The 21,960-nt window shown below is 36.4% G+C and overlaps 1 protein-coding gene across 1 annotated transcript in view; it reads left to right on the forward strand.

The window, feature by feature from the left end:
* Window positions 1–88: 88 nt before the first annotated feature.
* The window catches only part of LOC136037244 (probable G-protein coupled receptor B0563.6), a 79,564-nt gene continuing 57,692 nt past the window's right edge, over window positions 89–21,960 (forward strand). The window contains exon 1 of the mRNA XM_065719859.1: window positions 89–610. Within this exon, the coding sequence (XP_065575931.1) occupies window positions 358–610 (253 nt within the window). The 5' untranslated portion in view covers window positions 89–357. The remainder of the gene's footprint in view (window positions 611–21,960) is intronic.

Here is a 21,960-nt window from a genome sequence, read left to right on the forward strand (position 1 = left end):
GACCTACTTCCGAGAAATGTGGGCTACAAAGCTATTACCAGTTAATGCTATTAGCATACATTCTGAACAGTAGGCTTTATACTTCCAACTGTGGAAACACAACTTGGAGATTAGACACTTTTGAGCATTTCTAGGCTAGAGACAGAAGTAGAAGAATTTAAACCGAATGAAGCAAAGTTTCTCTGAGAGATGGAATATAGCTTATGCGGGAACAGGTGCTAGTCTCAAGGGCACAAAAAAAGCAACACCAACTTTAAACGTAATTCAAACCAGTGTTTGTCTCAATAAGTGCGTAAAATACTGCTAAATTATCTATTTGAAAGGGTAGCAATTTAGTGTCGTAGCCTCTACTATAAAATGGATATTGACAATGCGCTTATTGATGGACGGATCGTTTCTTTTTATGATGCAAGCACAAGCTCTCATTCAGAATTATGTTGGAATTCAACTGATATTATGAATAGAGACATAAAAATGGCTCGTTTGAAATACTTTAGTTATGGTATTATCCTCCCAGCTATATGTGGCCTTGGAATTATGGGAAACCTCTTGAACTTAGTTGTTCTAACAAGGCCCTCGATGAAAGGACCAGCCTACGTGTATATGAGAGGTGAGTTGAGTTTAGTCTATGCTTAAGAAAAGAATGAATTTATTAAGAGGAAAATATAGATGAGAATTTATTATAGGATATATCAATGAAACTGATTAAATTAAATGTACTGACAAGAGAATAATATCTTGGAATACCACCAAAAAAAAAAAATTGCTCAAACATTTCTTTTTCCAGTAAAGCAGGAATGACACTTGTTAAAACTTCAAAACTTGTTAAGTTTCAAAACTTGGCTATTTACTTCTCAATGCAAAACCTGTTCTTTTTAATTAACTTCTTTTTCATTACCGAGTTGGAATAATATTGGTGATATATAACTTTAGCATTAGCCCAACAGTTATAGTTAAGTATTTTACTACTAGTACTAAGAACTCAATAAAGCACCAGGCCACCGAAGGTCAACACAGCTGTACACCCTGCTCTTCCACCCCCATCTTTTCAGAGGTTCATTACTTACCCCCTTCATGATGTTCCACTTTTTCTTAAATACTTCGATATGACGTCTCCCCATCCTCGTTAGGGGAATGACTAGTTTTCGTATGGCCAAAAGGTTTGATCTTTGGCAATCTGTCTTCTTTTATTTGCAGAGTCGTTGCTGCCAACCAAATAACCAGCGACACCAGGCCTCGAACCCATATCTTCATGGATGAAGGACTAAGAAAATAAAATTTAAAAAAGGTAAAGAATACGACATTGGACTTTACAGTCACTTTAGGCAGTGCTCCGTATAATAAATGTTTTAATCCCGAGTGAATTACTAAATATGCGGTTATATTCTGCTAAAATAGTTGATCTGGTTTGGTCTCTACATGCAATTATTAAAACAAAATAGAAACTTTTCAAAGAAAAGTAAAGACCTCGATTAAACTATTCGTGGTAACCGTTCTTTGTATGCGTCAAAATTTCAAAGAGTTTACGAGAGGTTAGTTTAAAACAAAGGGAACCTATAGATAGATGTATAAGTGTATTTAAAAGCCAAATATACAGCCATGAACACCGTGCAATAACATAAACGAAAGACACAAATAACTTAAGTTTTGATCAGCGATCATCATAAAACACCTAAATGAAACACTACAGTAACATAACACTAGTACTTAATACTTGAAAAAAAGCTTCTTGAAAAGAACACTTAATGCTCGGAAAAAGATATAAATAAAACATTACTTTTACCTTATACTGAGATTTTTTTTTTTTATTTAACAAGATTTCCAGATATCTTGCTACTCTGTAAATAAACTGAGGCGAAGCATTATTTAAGACACTTGGAAGTATCAACTCATTATTTCCAAATATCCTTTGCCTTATCGTAAAAAGCCCCTGGCACCGGCTTAAGCAATGCACTAAATAATCCTCTTTCACTCTGCAAAGCGAGCAAGTATATCTGTCTCCATTGGAACATCTTTCTTTAGAATATTTTATAAATCTTGCACTAATTGGCAGGCAGTAAGCCGTGAGATGCATCCACAACGTCAAATATCTAGCTGGTAAATTCAGCTTAAAGTAGAACTTAGGCCCATAAACCACCCTAACATACTTATAAAACTTTAAAGTTTCTGATTTTTTTTTATCTCCTCACTCTATTTTTTAATCATTTAATTCTCTAGTACTATCTTAATCCCATTCTCCCAATTTGCATTTATGTCCATTGGTCCTCTACCTTCATTCCAAACAAACGAAAACCCTGTTTTGTCTAAAATATCTTTTATTTTTCTGGTCATGATCTTTTTTTCCCTGCGAGATTAGATTTTCATAAGCTGCCTTAAGCAACCTGTCAATCGGTAATTGGACGACTCTCAACCAAAATTTCATCATTGAGACTAGTCTGTAATTTATTAGTGACCATTTACCTAGATCGCCCTTTAAAAACCAGGAATGAGTTGTTCTATGAAGCCCTAACAATCTCTTAAAGTACCCTAATTGAATATTCTCTAGCTGAGCCGCTCTCTCATGTCCCCAAATCTCTGCTATGAAATCTAGAACGGGCATTATTCTCGATAATAACTCTTTTATGTAACGTCAAATTTTTTATCCCTATTGCATTGTTCCGGAAAATTATAAATATTGCTTCTCTTCCCCGGTTTAACGTTTCCTTTATATGTGAATTCCATCTTCCATTACTTTGAAAAATATATCCGGATGCTTAATTTTATCCACAACTTGTATCTCCTCCCCCTTAAACTAAAATTTACTTTCAGATTTAATATTCCTTTTGGTAAATATAATCAGTTTTGATTTCTGAACATTTACCTACAGGCACTTCCTCTTTAGATACTCATCTGTTAAATCCAGGAGCTTTTTAATTTTAAAAAGCTGTTAATTTTTTTTAAGTTTTATTACCTAATTTCTAGAAATTCAACAATGTCATTAATAAAAAGACCAAAAGGTCGAGGTGACAAGGCGCTTCCCTGCTTTACTCCTTTCTGAACTTTAAAAAGTCTCGAAAGACCTGACCCACGTACTGTTACTATTGCATTAATCTCAAAATTCACATTTACAACCAAACGAATGAAACAAGAAGGTAGCCCCACATCATCTAGGCTTTTTTAAGCAGTACTCTATTAACATTATCGAACGTTTTTTTTAAGTTCAAAAATGCAACATATAACTTATATTTTCCTGGTCCGTACTTTTCAATTAATCCCCTTAAGGTGATTCTCCGAGGTTTGAAGCCAATGCTATTTTCCTATAGCAGTGTAATGCGTATTAACAACAGACACGAGCAGATTCTTTGATGAAAAAATTACTGTGGCTTCATTGAAAGCTTTGACATGAATAGGCCGAACAAATTTGCATTTTTTTTCTTTAGAGCTTCATAAAAAATTAATTAGTGGGGACACCTCTAATGTTTAAAAGTAGCAATAAAATTACTTTTAGAAGACGTAGAGAATTGTAAAGTAGCCTCTCCATTTGCCACAAGATTTCAAAAATTTTAGCCGTGAATTTTTTTTTTTATTATCATCAGTTTCCTTTAAAATTTGCCATTTAAGATATTCTTCCTTTACTGTTTAAAAGGGTTTTACTAATCATATAGCCTTGATTTTTGTGTCGTTTTGTAGATCTTATACCGACAAATAATCCCAAAGATTGTTAATTTTGTAGTTATAACAGATGATTTTTAGCAATAATTCTTAGTATTCAAGATTTCCTCCTTTCTCATTGGCTTAAGCACTCCTTGAGGGGTTTGCCAGAATGTCATTAAGAATGTTGACATCTCCTTAGCATTAAGACCAGATTTAAAAGGAAGCTGAAAACATGTATAATTGGCAACAACACCTTGAGGCAATATCATTTTAACACCATACGAATTGGAATTTGTTAGGTTACAAAGCAGATAACAGTTTGGCTTTACAAGTAAAGAAACACCGATTGTAGGCCTATAAAATGTATGAACATTATTTTTAAAAAGAATATTATTCTTAAAAACACATCATTTTAAACATTATTGGCCTTTAAAAGTAAAGAAACACTGATTGTAGACCTATAAAATGTATGAACATTATTTTTAAAAAGAACATTATTCTTAAAAACACATTATTTTAAACAATATTGGCCTTTAAAAGTAAAGAAACATCGATTGTAGGCCTATAAAATGTATGAATATTATTTTTAAAAAGAACGTTATTCTTTAAAACACATTATTTTAGACATTATTGGCTCTTAAAAGTAAAGAAACGCCGATTGTAGGCCTATAAAATATACGAACATTATTTTTTTAAATCTAAAGTTGTAGGATATTCGTCCATTTTAGTTCCACGGGGTCTCATTTCATTCCTAATAGTGCCGTATCTTAGAATATTTTGGTTTTTCCCCGTCATCTCATATAGTTGATGATTTATAAGCTCGTTCATAAATGACTGATTACCCCGGTTTGGAACCGGGGTAATCATATACTTTGCTTTACGGAGTAATGCATATACTTATTAAATTAATATCATTTAAAGTGATATGCTCCTGAAGGTACATAATAAACATTAGGCACCCTTGCCCTGGGGTCATAAATACAGGTAAGGGAGGAAGGAAACCCCTTAGGAGTATTTAATAAATTTTTGAAACTACTTATATTTATATACTATTCATCAAAAACAAGAGCTAAGAGCTCAAACGGCACTTGTGACAAGGTCAAGAAGAGCCAAGAGCTCATATGATATGAGCTCTAGCAAAATTCTAAGAATCAATAGATTGCTTTAAAAGGAAAATCAGAGGCTTAATGCTGGTCGGGATTTAAAATAAGAGCTTTGAGATACAAGGTACTTCTAAATATCAGAATTCATTCAGATCCGATCACCCACTCGTAAGTTAAAAATACCTCAATTTTTCAAATTTTTCCTCTCCCTTCAGCCCTCAAGATGGTCGAATCGGGGAAAACAACTGTAACAAGTCAATTAGTGCAGCTACCTGACATGCCTACCAATTTTTATCGTCCTAGCACGTCCAGAAGCACTAAACTCACCAAAACACTGAACCACACCACCTAACTCCCCCAAAGAAAACGGATCCAGTCCAGTTACGTCAATTACGTATCTACGCCGTTTATAAGCGTTTTCCAAGATTTCCAGTTTCCCCCTCCAATTCCCCCTCAATGTCAAAAGATCTGGTCGGGATTTGAAAGAAGAGCTCTGAGACCTGAGTTTCTTCTAATTATAAAATTTTATTAAGGTCTGGTCATCCATTCTTAAGTTAAAAAAACCTCAATTTTTCTAATTTTCCCAAATTAACAACTTCTAGCTCCCTCAAAGAGAACGGATCCGTACCAGTAATGCCGGTCCCCCTCCTAATGACACTGAATCTGGTAGGGATTTAAAATGAGAGATCTGAGTTTCGAGGTCCTTCTAAATATGAAATTTCATAAAGGTACGATCACTCTTTCATAAGTTAAAATACCTAATTTTTTCTATTTTTTAGCATTAACCCTCCCTCCCCAACTCCCCCAAACAGAACAGATCTGTTCCAGTTATGTCAATCCCGTTTCTAGGACTTGTACTTAGTTTTACCACCAAGTTTCATCCCGACCCCTGTACTCTAAGCATTTTCCAAGATTTTAGGCCCCCCCCCAACTTCCTCTTCACCGGATCCGGTCGGGATTTAAAATAAGAGCTCTGAGACGTGATATCCTTCCAAATATCAAATTTCTATAAGATCCAATCTCTCCTTCGTCACTCGAAAATACCTTTTTTTTTAATTTTTCAGAATTAACAATCCTCCTCCCAACTCCCCCGAAGAGAGCAGATCCGTTCCAGTTATGTCAACCTCATATCTAGGACTTACGATTATTTTTACCACCAGGTTTCATCCCGATCCCTCCACTCTAAGCCTTTTCCATGATTTTAGGTTCCCCCTCCCATCTCTCCCCCAATGTCACCGAATCCGGTCGGAATTTAAAATAAGAGCTATGAGACACGATATCCTTCCAAACATCAAATTTCATCGGGGTCTGATGACTCTTTCCTAAGTTAAAAATACCTCATTTTTTCTATTTTTCAGAATTAACCCCCCAACTCCCCCAAAGAGAGCGGATCCGTTCTAGTTATGTCAATTGCGTATCTATGACTTTTGCTTACTTTTCCCATCAGGTTTCATCCTGATCTCTCGACTCTAAGCGTTTTCCAAGATTTTAGGTTCCCCCCTCAATTCCCCCAATATCACCGGATTCAGTTGGGATTTGAAATAAGAGCTCTGAGACGCAACATTTTTCCAAACATCAAATTTCGTTAAGATCCCGTCACCCGTTCGTCAGTTAAAAATATTTCATTTTTCTATTAACCGAAATTTTTCTGAAATATTACCGGCCCCCGAAAAAATATTATTTTTCTGAATTAACCAGCCCCTACCCCCTCCAGATGGTCAGATCTGGAAAATGACTATTTCCAATTTAATCTGGTCCGCTCCCTGATACGCCTGCCAAATTTAGCTGTCCTAGCTTACCTGGAAGTGCCTAAAGTAGCAACTAAATCTCAACGTAATTAGAGTTTACTTATCAACATGGTTTGGACTTCGACAGAATGCTGAAATTTTTCAAATAGAATTTACTTACTAATATTTATATGCTATTCACCAACACTAATAGTTAACCTATAATAGTCTACTATTCAAACAACCCTAATAGGTTAAGGTTAACAATACTGCTACTAATACATTATGACCCCTAAACAATCTCTATACTATTCGCATGTCAATGAAAAATCCACTTTCAATATTCACTTTCAGTGTCGGACCAAGTAATTTTCTCACATCCACTGTCTTCTGGCTCCAAAGTCCGTTTCATTCCGCGATTTGCTGCAGCCCGGACTAAGGCAGGCTCTCTAAGTGGCATGTTCCTAATCAATCGCGAGTCTAATATCTCCGGAAGTAAACAATCGCTCCAAAACTCCTGAAGCTTTGGTAATATGGACAAAAAATATTCTTTTGATCTCGGAATAGTTAAAATTTCCACATCATGCTCATGGTGATATACCACCAAGTGACATTCTTCATGATTGGTGATTTCTAGCTGACCTTGAATTTGAGCATAGTATTTGTGATTTTTCTTTAACTCCAATTTTGAATTGTGTGACCATAGGAAAAAATTCTTTACCAATCCTTTTTGGGATGCCACTTCCCTTATGGTCATTCCTCTGGGAATATTATGGACAGTCTTCACTTCAACTGGTGTGCCGTTTTCTAAGCGACCATCAAGAGAAGCTCCAAGAAACTGGATATTTGGATGAATGAGTAGTCCCATTTGATCTCCTTTTATTAATGATACTCCCTCTCTCTGCTCGTACGCCGTCAGTGCAATAGCCTCCAGTTGAATTCCCCTAAGCATTGGAATAGATTTGAAATTAGAATTAATTCGGATATTCTTGACTATGGGTGCGGTTGGAGTATTTTTTTTGCGAGAAGCTATTCTATGAAAATAAGTGGCAGTAATCCTTTTGCTCCTCTCAAATATCCAGTTATCATTTTGCCCCATTGTGTTTACGTAGATCTCCTGCAGTTTGGCTCCATCCAGATTCATATTTTTTGCAACATAATCAGCCTTTGCGATTTCAAATTCCTCTGGATTCATATCAGGCTTGTTGCAATTTGGTCCGTAATTTTGATCGCCTTTAGGCAAACTCCGATTCTCTTTCTTTTTGGCCATATATCTCCCACCCATGGTTGCGTAATATCTTTTCAGATTTGTTTTTGTCCGTTTCCGAAGATTAGAAGTTTTCACCGTGTATTCTTTTGTTATTTTGCAAGGACTGTAGCCAAATGTTTTTTTCCATGTAGAAGATTGCCATTTCGGGCCCAAGGAGTAGGATAGGCTTGCTCCACTTATCCTAGCATGGTATGACCATCGTTTCGAGCGGCTTATTTGTTTTCCGCCTACGAATTTCACTGCAACAGACATATAATTCTCGGCAAGATTGGTCGTTGCACCGTTTCTTAATAAGTCCGCTTTTTTACAAATATTTTCCACGCCAGCTTTTACATCCTCCAAAATAGTTTTCGGAAGGTTATTATAGCGGTTCTCCACAGTTTCTAAGACCCCATTCTTTTTGGCACAGCCAGAATCACACTCTTTATGATTACCAAACACATGCTCTGGGCCTCTTCGTAAGAGTTGTCTTAGATTTTCGGCAGACCCACCATCAGCCGAGTTCTTTTTTATTGCACCTCGTAGATTTTTGGTTAGCTTTAGAATTATGTCATTTGAAAGAAATTTGCTGTGCATCCCTTTTTTTGTCTTCACAACATTATGGAGGTATTTTGTATAGTTCTTGGTCACGTGATTGGCACATTCTTCTTTTTGGATATATGATACGTATGAAACACTTTGTCTTAGCTTGTAAAAAACACTAGAATCGCCGTCTCCGATGTATTGTAAATACTGAAGGTTATGCATGGCTTCACTTTGGCGAAAACCTTCAACAAGAATGTCGGTTTCCATGCTCTTCGAGGGACCATTGTAGTTCATAAAGCAAACATGATCTTTCACTTTCTGGTTTGCCTTCTTTGAGCTGAAGCAGAGGTAACAATATTTATTTCTTATTCCTACATATAATAATTTTTTCGTAAAGGCATCAATGATTACCCCAACACAACCTTTTGCAGTATAATCGTGTCCTTTGCTGCGTTTATTCCAGCCACCATCACAGATGACCTTAGTCCAGAAAAAATCGTTGATAAACCTGTCCTCATGAATGGCTAATTTCAAGGATTCACGACCATTTTCTTCTAAGACATCTGATAGTGCATCCATCCATGCGTTACCAACTAAGCGTTCTAAATTCATAAACGTTTTCGGATTCATATTTTTTATTCCCAATACACTTAATAATTCGTTCAAAGATGCGTAGCCTCCTCCGGTCCCCATGATACCCCATACAGCTTTCACGTTCACGTTGCCTCGTAAATTGCTGATCTTCTCTTTTTTGTTACCTAATATCTGTTCACTGAAATTTGTTAGGTATTCTTTTACAGTAGTGAGGGGGGCTTCCGGCTCACCTTCTACTCGCTTTTTCCAGCCACAGTCTTGGCAGATAACGACGAGCTTTGTTTGGAGTCCAGTGTTTTTAATTTCTTTCACGCAAAGCTTTGATTTCCCGTCCTTGCAATTGAACTGATGTTTTATTGCTTCTATAAACTCACTAAGCAGATGACGCAAGTTGACTATACAATTTACATCTGGAATTCCAGACAAATCGATTCCAAAGTGTTCTCCTGGCGAACCAAAATCGCAAGAGCTACCAGATGGCGCATTTTTACTAACCGTAGAATCATCTATAATAGTTAAAGCCGGATTCGGAGTTTCGGAAAGCCTGGAACAATTTGGAGACACTGGAAATTTTTCTTGTTCTGGTAAACTTTCTTGTTCGGGCAAGTTTTTCTTCCTGAAAAAAAAAACAAGAGCTAAGAGCTCATATGGCACTTATGACGAGGTCGGAAGAACCAAGAGCTCATATGGTATGAGCTCTAGCAAAATTCTAAGAATCAATGGATTGATTGAAAAGGAAAATCAGATAATTAATGCCGGTCGGGGTTTAAAATAAGAGCTCTAAGACACCAGGTCCTTCTAAATATCAAATTTCCTTAAGATCTGATCACCCACTGGTAAGTTAAACATACCTCATTTTTTTAATTTTTCCTCTCCCTTCAGCCCCCCTCAGATGGTCAAATCGGGGAAAACGACTTTATCAAGTCAGTTTGTGCAGGTCCCTGACATGCCTGCCAATCTTTATTGTCCTAGCACGTCCAGAAGCACCGAAATCGCCAAAGCACTATACCCCCCTAACTCCCCCAAAGAGAGCGGATCCAGTCCGGTTACGTCAATCACGTATCTACGATATTTGTTTATTCTACCCACCAAGTTTCATCCCGATCTCTTCACTCTAATCATTTTCCAAGATTTTCGGTTTCCCCATCCAACTCCGCCTACTGTCACCGGATCTGGTCGGTATTCGTAATAAGAGTGCTGAAGCACAAGATCCTTCTAAATATCAAGTTTCATTAAGATCTGATCACCAGTTCATAAATTACAAATACCTCATATTTCTAATTTTTCAGAATTACCCCCCCCCCAACTCTCCCAAAGAGTGAGGATCCGGTCCAGTTATGTCAGTCACGTATCTTGGATGTGTGCTTATTCTTCCCACCAAATTTCATCGTGACCTTTCCACTCTAAGCGTTTCCAAGATTTCCGGTCCCCCCCACAATTCCTCCCAATGAAACTGGATTCAGCCAGATCTAAAATAAAAGATCTGAGTTGCAAGATCCTTCTAAATATGAGATTTCATTAAGATTCGATCACTCCTTCGTAACTTAAAAATACCTCATTTTTTCGAATTAACCGTCCAATGACCCAATGACCCAATGACCCAAATTCATTGAACAAAGAAGGTATTGAACTGATAATCAGCCAGGTTTATGATTCAATCACGCTCAAGTTTAATCCAAAGTTTGCAAAATCGAGCAGGCTCTTGTTAGTCTGAGATTTCAAATTGAAAATTTGGAGGAGAGGATTAGTAGAATAGAAAAAAAGCTTGATAATTATGATCAGGAGTCCATGCTTGATAGCCTTGTATTTCATGGGGTAAAGTAGTTACCTGGTGTAGACACTCATACGACAATATCTAACATTATAAATAGCAAAATGTCTGTGCTGGGCCCTTTACTTTATTCAGTTTATGTGAACAAGACGCGCGTTTATCTAAAGGATACATATATTGCTAACAGTATTTGCAAAATCCGCAGATGATTTAATAGTAAAAGCTCATATTACTCTCAAAAGATTAGAGATGTTTACAAGTTTAAGTTTGCTGTGTGTGAATGTAAAGAAAAATTCTTACTGACATTTTGTAGAGTGGGTGATTCTGTTGATATAAGTAGTAAAGTTCTATTAGGTGAAAAGCTGCGGTACCTCGGCTTCCATATTGATTCAAATCTATCGTGGAAGCATCATAGCGACATTATCTCCACCAAAGTTGCACGTGGAGTTGGCATCCTCAAAAGATTGAAGCATATTCTGCCGGAATGTACTCTGCACGATATATTTTGCTATAATCTACCCATATATCATACGGATGTTTAGTTTGGAGAAGCAATTTTATGTTAATTACAAGCTAAATGGCTTTCTCATAGTTTTGATCGGACGATTTCGCTAAAAAAAAGGGGGGGGGGAAGGAGGCCTAGTTACCTCCAAATGTTTGGTTACTTAAAAATACAACTAGATTTTTTTTTATTATATTTTTACAAACGTTTTTGTTAGTAATAAACATACGTACCTTACGAATTAGCTTATGTAACAAACTTATATATGTGTGTATTTTTATTACGTATATGAGGGAGTTTGCCCCCTCGTCAATACCTCGTTCTTTACACTAAAGCTTGAATTTTGTCCCAAATCTTTCAGAATGACCCTTGAATCACAAAGGCCGTAGAATAACTAATTGAAGTTACTAAAAATACTTTAGCGTAAAGAGCAAGGTATTGTGGAAGAGACAAACCCCCTTATTTAAGTAATATTTTATGCTCGTTTTAAGTTTTAATGTTGATCATTACTTCCATTTGAAAAAAAATATTTTCTCATTGTCTTTTTATAAATGATGCTAGAAAATCCTGCGACCCCTTCATGGAAATTCTCTTCCCTCATGAAAAATTCCTCCATGGAAAGATCCTCCCACGTAACCTGCCCCCCCCCCCCGACCCACCCTAACCCCAACACAAAAAAGTCCCCCTGAAAACCTCTGTACACTTCATAATTAACAACTACTATGTGTAAACAATGGTCTAAGTTTATAAGTTGCCGCCCCTCCCCCGGGAACTGAGGTGGATTTAGTCATCCCCAAAGACATATTTATTAGATTTTTGACTGAGTTAAACAGAATGGTTATCTCAAAATTTTGATCCGGTGACCTTGGAGAAAACTTTGCGTTGGAGGGGGCCTCGGTGCCCTCCAGTTTTTCGGTCACTTAAAAAGGACACTAGAACTTTTAATTTACGTTAGAATGAACCCTCTTGCGACATTCTAGGACAACTAGGTCGATACAATCACCCCTGAGGAAAAAAACAACAAAGAAAAAACAAAAAATACGCACCCGTTATCTGTCTTCTGGCAAAAATACAAAATTCCACCTTTTTTATGATAGGGGCTTGAAACTTCTACAGTAGGGTTCTCGGATACGCTGAATCTGATGGTGTGATTTTGTTAAGATTATGTGACTTTTAGAGGGTATTTCCGCCTATTTTCTAAAATAAGGCACATTTTCTCAGGCTCGTAACTTTTGACCGGTAAGACTAAACTTGATGAAACTTATATATTTAAAATCAGCATTAAAATGCAATTCTTTTGATGTAACTATTTGTATCAAAACTTCGTTTTTTAGTGTTTTGGTTACTATTGAGCCCCTTCGCTCCTTACTACAGTTCGTTACCACGAACTGTTTGAAAATGTAACTTGTACATGAATAAAAGTAATATAATCTACAATAACGTTGGAATAGAACTTACCAATGTCTCAGGTTTTCCCATCCTTTATTTGTTCTTATTTTTTTTCTGCCCATTGTGAAAATTCAAATGCTAAACTGTTATCTGACTTGTAACCAACCAAATTTCAATGGTCAGCTGTTACCAATTAGACATGTGAAAAAAATTTAAATTCCCTTTAAATCCGATCGTAATAAACAACAGTATTTAAATATTCTGGTACAACCCTCAAGAGAGCAATTAAGCCAATGAGAAAGGAGAAAATCTCGTTGCGTATTTCAATGCTATAGGAAATAGAATTTGCTTCAAACCTCGGAGAATCACCTTAAAATAAAACCGTCTTTTTACCGGTGTGAATGGTCAAGTGTTTATTCTCAAAACTTTTCGGTGTTTCACAAGATCGTCACTTATAGATCGTTTTTCATCATTTTGAAAAGATGTTTCATTCTTGTGATTTGCTGCGTCCTTTCCATTTTCGTCTGGTAGTTTCCTCAGCTGGTTAGTTGGCTTCGTTGTGGCTGGATTATCATAAAAATGTCTACTGATGAGATAATTTTATTCGATAGCTCATTTTAAGTACCTGTGAAAACGATAGGAATCATTGGTCTCATCTACAAAAATAATCATATGACTAGAGGCTTATTTAGTTATTGAATTCATCTTTAAGGATTCAGTTTTCAGCTGACTCGGTTTTCGTGGAGCTTCATATTAAATTTGAAAGTCCTGGTAAAGATAAATCTACATTAAAAAGTTGTCCGTTCAAATTAAGACGTTGTACTAAATAATTTTAAATTTCATGAGAAAATTAATATGCATGGGTAAATCAAAAAAATTTAATCGTGTCTATTTTAACGAAATTTGTCATTTTTACGAAAGCCAATTTTGGTCAATTATCGGGGCCATAGCGGTAGCTACAGTCCAGTAGATAATAAAACAAAAATAAAAAAAAGGTTTTGAAGAAAAAAAAGGGACATATATTTCCCGAAATATTCCTGGTTGAAAAATTCTTGGTTACTGTTACATCCTGTTGTAGGTGTTGTGTTAATGAAGAGTTTCGTACCATTGAGTTTTTGTAGCCTCTCTCTCCTTATTTAGCGGTAAGTTGCCTCTTATTCTGACGACTCTCTTGTTTCCGAAAAGCAAAATAACGATGTCATTTCCCCCTTTGGTCATTCCGTCATCAGTCCAGCAAGATATCTGTTGGAATAGATTAGCATCTGTAAAAAAATAATGAACACCTTAGAGGCCAATTTCAGCAAGTCTAAGGAGCCAAGAGCTGAGAAAATTTTGAAATAAGATTCATTGTTGGACCTGATTTCAATGAAATCATCATCTGATCTTTTATCATCTCATTGAACATAGAGAAAATGTTTAAGGTTCAGTTTGAACTAAACTTAGTCAAACTGACTTCTGAAAATCAGTTCAACCTATTATCTATTGAAGACAAATTGTTAGTTCTGATCATAATGCAATGATCATCTCCTCTTTCATTATATGATTGAGCATACAGAAAATTCTTAAGTTCAGTTATTTGACTTGCTTAAGTTCTGGCATTAACTTGGCAACGGTTTGACTTAGTCAAAATGACTTACAAAAAACAGTTATGTTGATTATCCATTGAAGATTTATTGTTGGTTCTGATTATAATGCAATGGTTATCTGTTCTTCGGTCATGTGATTGAGCGTAGGGAAAAATTTAATTTCAGCTAAAAATAGACTTCAAAACTCACTACACAAAAACAGTTATGTTGATTATCCATTGAAGATTTATTGTTGGTTCTGATTATAATGCAATGATGATCTGCTCTTTTATCAAATGATTGAGCACAGAGAAAATTTCTTAAGTTCAGTTTGAAATAGATTTATTCAAACTGACTTACGAAGAACTGTTTTATTGATCATCCTTTGAAGATCCATTATTGGTTCTGATTCTGTTGCAATGATCATCTGTTCTTTGTTGAGGAGATTGAACAGAGAAAATTTATGAGCCCACTTATAAATAGACTGAGTTTAAAACAGTTTAATCTTTGATAGCAGAATTTTTCTTTCTTTTTTACTCATTTTGGTTTTTATCCTCATCTTGAGGCAGGCACGTACGCAGGAATTTTTTCGGGGGGGGGGGCAAAACCTTCAAAACAGCATATATAAAGTAGTACTTTTTTTATTTAGTAACTAAATAAATGTAAAAAGAACGTATATCGGAAAATACAGGTTAACTTTAATCTGTAGTATTGTAGCGGATGGGGGGAAGAAGACTGAAGCCTCAAAAGTACGTTTTAGGCTCAGGTTATGTTCATAGCGATTTAGAACCAGTGATTAATCTATTATATCCCACTAAAAGGGAAATTTTAGGGTTAACAATGCAATATGGGTGCTGTGGGGGGTAGTCCTTCTATTGGGAAAACATCGATTTTAATGAAAAATGATAGTTTCCAAAATTGATCCATTGATTACTGTACTTTATCCTGAAAAGGCGGGATAAACGCCCTAATATCAAGGATAGTTCTATTTTGTTGTGGAAAGCAAACTCTCTTTACGAAAAAAAAGTACAATCGCTAATTACTTCAAAGAGGGTGGTAAAAAGTTAGACAGAAAATGGGTTAATAATTGGGCAGCAACTTGACCGGATAATTGCATGCTGTAAAATCCCCAAAAAAAGGCTTCACATATGTATCTAGATTCCTAATAAACGTCCTACTTTTGCCAGAAATGCCAAGAAACCATGGGGAAATTAAACATTTCACAAAATTTCGGGGGGGGGGGCGGGCCCGAAGGCCCCCCCCCCCTGTGTACGTGCCAGTCTTGAGATAATAATCAGAATGTAAAATAAACTGTAAAATATTATGAGGTATTTTACCAGCTTGGGGGAGTGGCTTTTGACCAGCTTAAATTAGAAATAGTCGTTTTCGCAATTTGACCACCTGGGGGGGAGTGGGGGCCGGATAATTCGGAAAAAATAGAAAAAATGAAGTATTTTTAACTTGTGAATGGGTGATGGAATCTTAATGAAATTTGATGTTTGGAATGATATTGTGTCTCAGAGCTCTTATTTTAAATCCCGACAGGATCTGATGACATTGGGGGGAGTTGGAGGGGGGAAACCTAAAATCTTGGAAAACACTTAGAGTGGAGGGATCGGGATGAAACTTGATGGGAAAAATAAGCACAAGTCCCAGATACATGATTGACATAATCGGAACGGATCCGCTCTCTTTGGGGTAGTTGGGGGAGGGAGGGGGGTAATTCTGAAAAATTAAAATGAGGTATTTTTAGCTTACGAACGGGTGATCGGATCTCAATGAAATTTGATGTTTAGAAGGATATCGTGTCTTAGAGCTCTTATTTTAAATTCCGACCGGATCTAATGATATTGGGGGGGGGGGAGTTGGGAGGGGGAAACCTAAAACTTGGAAAACACTTAGAGTGGAGGGATCGGGATGAAACTTGGTGGGAAAAATAAACACAAGTGCTAGATACATGATTGACATAAACGGAACGGATCCACTCTCTTTGGGATAGTTAGGGGGGGGGGGGGTATTTCTGAAAAATTAGAAAAAATGAGGTATTTTTAACTTACGAACAGGTGATCAGATCTCAATGAAATTCGCTATTTAGAAGGATGTCGTGGCTTAGAGCTCTTATTTTAAACCCGAACAGATCTGGTGACATGGGGGGGGGGGAACCTGAAACTTGAAAAACACTTAGAGTGGAGGGATTGGGATGAAACTTGGTGGAAAAATAATCACGAGTCCTAGATACATGATTGACATAACTGGAACGGATCCACTCTCTTTGGGGTAGTTGGGGGAGGGGTTAATTCTGAAAAATTAGAAAAAATGAGGTATTTTTAACTTACGAACGGGTTATCGGATCTCAATGAAATTTGATATTTAGAAGGATATCATGTCTCAAAGCTCTAATTTAAATCCTGACTGGATCTGGTGACGTTGGGGGAAGTTTGGGGTGGGGGAACCTAAAATCATGGAAAACGCTTAGATTGGAGGGATCGGGATGAAACTTGGTGAGAAAAATATGCAGAAGTCTTACATACGTGATTTACATAATTGGAACGGATCCGATCTATTGGGGGGGGGGGTAATTCTGAAAAATAAGAAAAAATGACGTATTTTTAACTTACGAAGGAGCGATTGGATCTTCATGAAACTTCATATTTAGAAGGACCTCGTAACTCAGATCTCTTATTTTAAATCTCAATCGGATCAAGCGTAATTGGGGGGGGGCAGTTGGGGGGAGCCGGAAATCTTAGAAAATACTTAAAGCGGTGAGATCAGGATGAAACTGGATGGGAAGAATAAACACCTGTCTAAGATACGTGACTGACATAGCCGGACCAGATCTGCTCTCTTTGGTGGAATTGGAGGGGGGGGGCTAATTTTGAAAATTGAGGTATTTGTAACTTACGAAAGGGTGACCAGATCTTAATGAAATTTGATATTTAGAAGGATCTTGTGCTTTGAAGTTCTTATTTTAAATTCCGACCAGATCCTGTGATGTTGGGGGGAGTTGGAGGGGGAAACCGGAATTCTTGAAAAACGTGAAAATTGGGGTATTTTTATCTTACGAATACATGATCGGATCTTAATGAAGTTTGATTTTTAGAAAGAATTCATGTCTCAGAGCTCTTATTTCAAATCCCGACCAGATCGTTTGAAATTGGGGGGAGTTGGAGGGGGAAATCTTGGAAAAATACTTGGAGTGTAGGAATCGGGATGAAGCTTGGTGGATAGAATAAACAAATGTCCTTGATACGTGATTGACAGAATCGTACTGGATTTGCTCTCTTTGGGGGAGTTGGGGGGAGGGGTTCAGTGATTTGGCGAGTTTGGTTCATCTGGACGTGCTAGGACGATGAAAATTGATAGGCGTGTCAGGGAGCTGCACAATTTGACTTGATAAAGTCGTTTTCCCAGATTCGACCATCTGGGGGGCTAAAGGGAGAGGAAAAATTAGAAGAAATTAGGTATTTATAACTTACGAGTGGGTGATCGGATCTTAATGAATTTTTGATATTTAGAAGAACATCGTGACTCAGAGCTCTTATTTTAAATCCTGACCGGCATTAAGCCTCTTATTTTCCTTTTTAAATCAATCTTTTGATTCATAGAATTTCGTTAGAGTTCATACCATATGATCTCTGCTCTTAGCTCTTCTCGCCTCGTCACAAGTGCCATATGAGCTCTTAGCTCTTGTTTTTTCATTAAATCTCTTTTTGATTCGTTTTTACTAATGTAACTTACATAAAATAGACGACTAACAAATAATAGCAAATACAATGTAGATATATTTGAAATTCTGAAACTGAGCAAAAAAAAGCAGAATGGTTCATATTTAAGTGTATACTCTTTTTTCTTTGTAACTTCTTTTGGTGCACCTCTTTTATGTTCAATCTTAGCTCTATGTCGTATTAATTTTCAGTCGCAGTCACCAAGTAAGTTCTTATATCATTTTCCATGATGGTTTCACTTCATATTTTTGATTAGTCAAAAACTATCTAATTTTAGTACAATCACTTTTACCCAAGCTGCTTTTTAAAGTAATTAAATAAAAAACTAGTTTTTTTAACTGAAAGTAAGTAGCGACATTAAAACTTAAAACGAACAGAAATTACTCAGTGTATGAAAGGGGCTGTTCCCTTCTCAACGTCCCATTCTATACGCTAAAGCTTGACTCTTTCTCTCAATTCTACTTTATTAAACAGTAAAAAACTTTAGCGTAAAGAGCAGGGCGTTGAGAAGGGAACAGCCCCTTTCATACACGGAGTAATTTCTGTTCGTTTTAATTTATAATGTTGCTCCTTACTTTCAGTTAAAAAACTAGTTTTTTTATTTAATTTCTGAACGTTTTTGAATTAATGCATGTTTGATTTTGGCTCTCCGCACATAAGTTATTAAAATTAAATTTGCATATTAATTCTTTTTCTTTTTTTGGCTAAATGGCTTTCTCTTAATTTTGATTAGGCGATTTCGAGAAATAAGGGTTGGGGAAGGAGGCCTAGTTGCCCTTCAATTTTTCGGTTACTGAAATAGGCAACTAGAACTTTTAATTTTTAACGAACGTTTTTATTAGTAAAAAATATGCGTAACTTAAGTAGTAGTAGTAGTAGTAGTAGTAGTAGTAGTAGTAGTAGTAGTAGAACAATTTTATTAGAAAAAAACATTTCTTAATCAATAGCACAACATAAGCGAAGCTTGCGAGGCTGTGCTAAATTCAAAGAAAAAAAAAGAGACAATATGGAGAATAAGAAGTTATGGAGAATGAGACCATATACTAATTTCAACAAAAAACAAAAAAACGTAAACAATACACTCCCTTGCGTGACCCCAAGACAACAGCAAAAAAACAAAAAAAAATACATAAATATTACAAATGAATAAGCTATGTAAAATTTATATTAGTTAATCAGTTTCAAAATCATACCTACCGAGCAACTCCACACGTAAATCAGACTTAAACTGGTCAAGGCTACCTTTTTCCTTGATATCTATACTCAGTTTATTCCAAAGTTTTGAAGCTCTGTAAATAAGTGAAAAAGAAGACCTACTTGAAACTAATCGAGGAACCTCAGTATTACCTCGTATCCGAGTATTGTGGTGGTGAACATCAGACCTCTCACAAAATATTCCTGTAAAACAATCGGGAAGGCTACCTCTGTAATACCTATATATAAAAATCAACGTATAAAAATCACGTAATCCAGCTGCAGGCATTATATTTAAATCACTATACATAGACCTCAAAGACTCCTGATTCCCAACACCACAAAAAACTCGGACAGCATTATTCTGGATCACACGGATTGGATGAACTATCGAAGGGAAAGTACCAAGCCAAATCGACGAGCAATACAAAATGTACGGTTGAATCAGGGAAAAATATAACAATCGTAGAACATTTGGGGGGGAAATATGTTTTAATTTGCGCATCATACCTAAGTTACGTGACAATATTTTCGAAACTGACTTCACATGATCTTTAAATGATAGGGTTTCATCAACATTGATTCCGAGGTATTTGGTGAATCTTGTTCGTTTAATAATTCCCCGCTCCGAAATTATTTCCGTAAACCAAGGGTAAAAATTCGGAGATCGAGAGAACATAACAAAATTTGACTTATCTATATTCAGGTCAAGGTGGTTTATTTTAAGCCATGTACATATCCTGCTCATTGCTGCATTTATCGTTGACATGAGCAGTTCTTCTGTAGGGGCAACACACACCAAGGTTGTATCATCAGCAAATAAGGGCATAGTAAGCTGGGTCTTACTCGTACCATTGTCAACAAAGTCGTCAATTCTGGGCAGAGCTTTCACAACATGCGGTAGATCATTAATAAAAATTAAAAACAGAGTCGGACCCAGTACGGATCCTTGGGGAACCCCCCAATTAACAACATTTTTACTAGACAAAAATCCTTGTAAATTGAAGGAGGCCTAGTTGCCCTCTAATTTGTCGGTTACTTAAAAAGGCAGCTAAAACGTTTAATTTTTAATGAACGTTTTTATTAGTAAAAAATATACGTAACTTAAGAATTAACTTACGTAACAAACTTCTATATTCTTATATTTTTATTTTGTATATGAGGGTGTTTGTCCCCTCGTTAATACCTCGCTCTTTACGCTAAAGCTTAAGTTTTGTCCCAATTCTTTAAGAATGACCCCTGATTCAGAAAGGCCGTAGAATAAATAGTTGAAATTACTAAAGATACTTCAGCATAAAGAGCGAGGTATTTAGGAGGAGAGGAACCCGTCATATGCTTAATAATCTCTTTTAGTTTTAAGTCTTAATGCTAGTCCTTACTTTCAATTGAAAAATATTTTCATGTTTATTTTTTCATTGTTTTTTTTTTATAGCAATGCTAGAAAATCCTGCGCCCTTTTCATTGAATTTCTCTTCCCCCGTGACATATTCCTCCAAGGAAAGATCCTCCCACATAGCCCCCTCCCCTCAACCCCCCCCCCCCCAACCAAGAAATCCCCCTGAAAACGTCTGTACATTTCCCAATAACCATTACTGTATGTAAGCAATGGTCAAAGTTTGTAACTTGAAGCCCCTCCTCCGGGGACTGTGGGGAGTAAGTCATCCCAAAAGACATAGTTATTATGGTTTTCGACTATGCTGAACAAAATGGCTATCTCAAAATTTTGATCCGTTGATTTTGGGTAAAAATGAGCGTGGGAGGGGGTTTAGGTGCCCTTCAATATTTTTGGTCACGTAACTTGAAGCCCCTCCTCCGGGGACTCTGGGGAGTAAGTCATCCCAAAAGACATAGTTATTATGGTTTTCGACTATGTTGAACAAAATGGCTATCTCAAAATTTTGATCCGTTGATTTTGGGTAAAAATGAGCGTGGTAGGGGGCTTAGGTGCCCTTCAATATTTTTGGTCACTTAAAAAGGGCACTAGAACTTTTCATTTCCGTTAGAAAGAGCCCTCTTGCGACATTCTAGGACCATTGGTCGATACGATGGCCCCTGGGAAAAAAAAACAAACAAACACGCACCCGTGATCTGTCTTCTGGCCAAAAATACGAAATTCCACGTTTTTGTAGATAGGATCTTCAAATTTTTGCAATAGAGTTCTCTAATACGCTGAATGCGATGATGTGATTTTCGTTAAGATTATATGGCTTTTAGGGGGTGTTTCCCCCTATTTTCCAAAATAAGGCAAATTTTCTCAGGCTCGTAGCTTTTGATGACAAAGATTAAATTTGATGAAACTTGTATATTTAAAATCAGCATGAAAATCCAATTCTTTTGATGTATCTTTTAGTATCAAATTACGTTTTTTAGAGTTTCGTTTACTATTGAGCCGGGTCGCTCCTTACTACAGTTCGTTACCACGAACTGTTTGATATATCAAACACAGGAAAAAGCCTTGGGCTTTTTCTTATCAAACAGTTCGTGGTAACGAACTGTAGTAAGGAGCGACCCGGCTCAATAGTAACCAAAACTCTAAAAAATTGAATTTTGATATCAATAGCTACATCAAAAGAATTGCATTTTAATGCTGATTTCAAATATATAAGTTTCATCAAGTTTAGTTCTACCCATAAAAAATTACGAGCCTGAGAAAATTTGCCTTATTTAGGAAAATAGGGGGAAACATCCCCTAAAAGTCGTAGGATCTTAACGAAAATGACACCATCAGATTCAGAGTATCAGAGAACCCTACTGTAGAAGTTTTAAGCTCCTATCTACAAAAATGTGGAATTTTGTATTTTTTGCCAGAAGACAAATCACGGGTGCGTGTTTATTTGTTTTTTTGTTTTTTTGTTTTTTGTTTTTTTCCCCAGGGGTCATCGTATCGACTAAGTGGTCCTAGAATGTCGCAAGAGGGCTCATTCTAACGGAAATGAAAAGTTCTAGTGCCCTTTTTAAGTGA

The sequence above is a fragment of the Artemia franciscana genome, chromosome 16, assembly GCF_032884065.1.
Source record: "Artemia franciscana chromosome 16, ASM3288406v1, whole genome shotgun sequence".
Lineage (NCBI taxonomy): Eukaryota > Metazoa > Arthropoda > Branchiopoda > Anostraca > Artemiidae > Artemia > Artemia franciscana.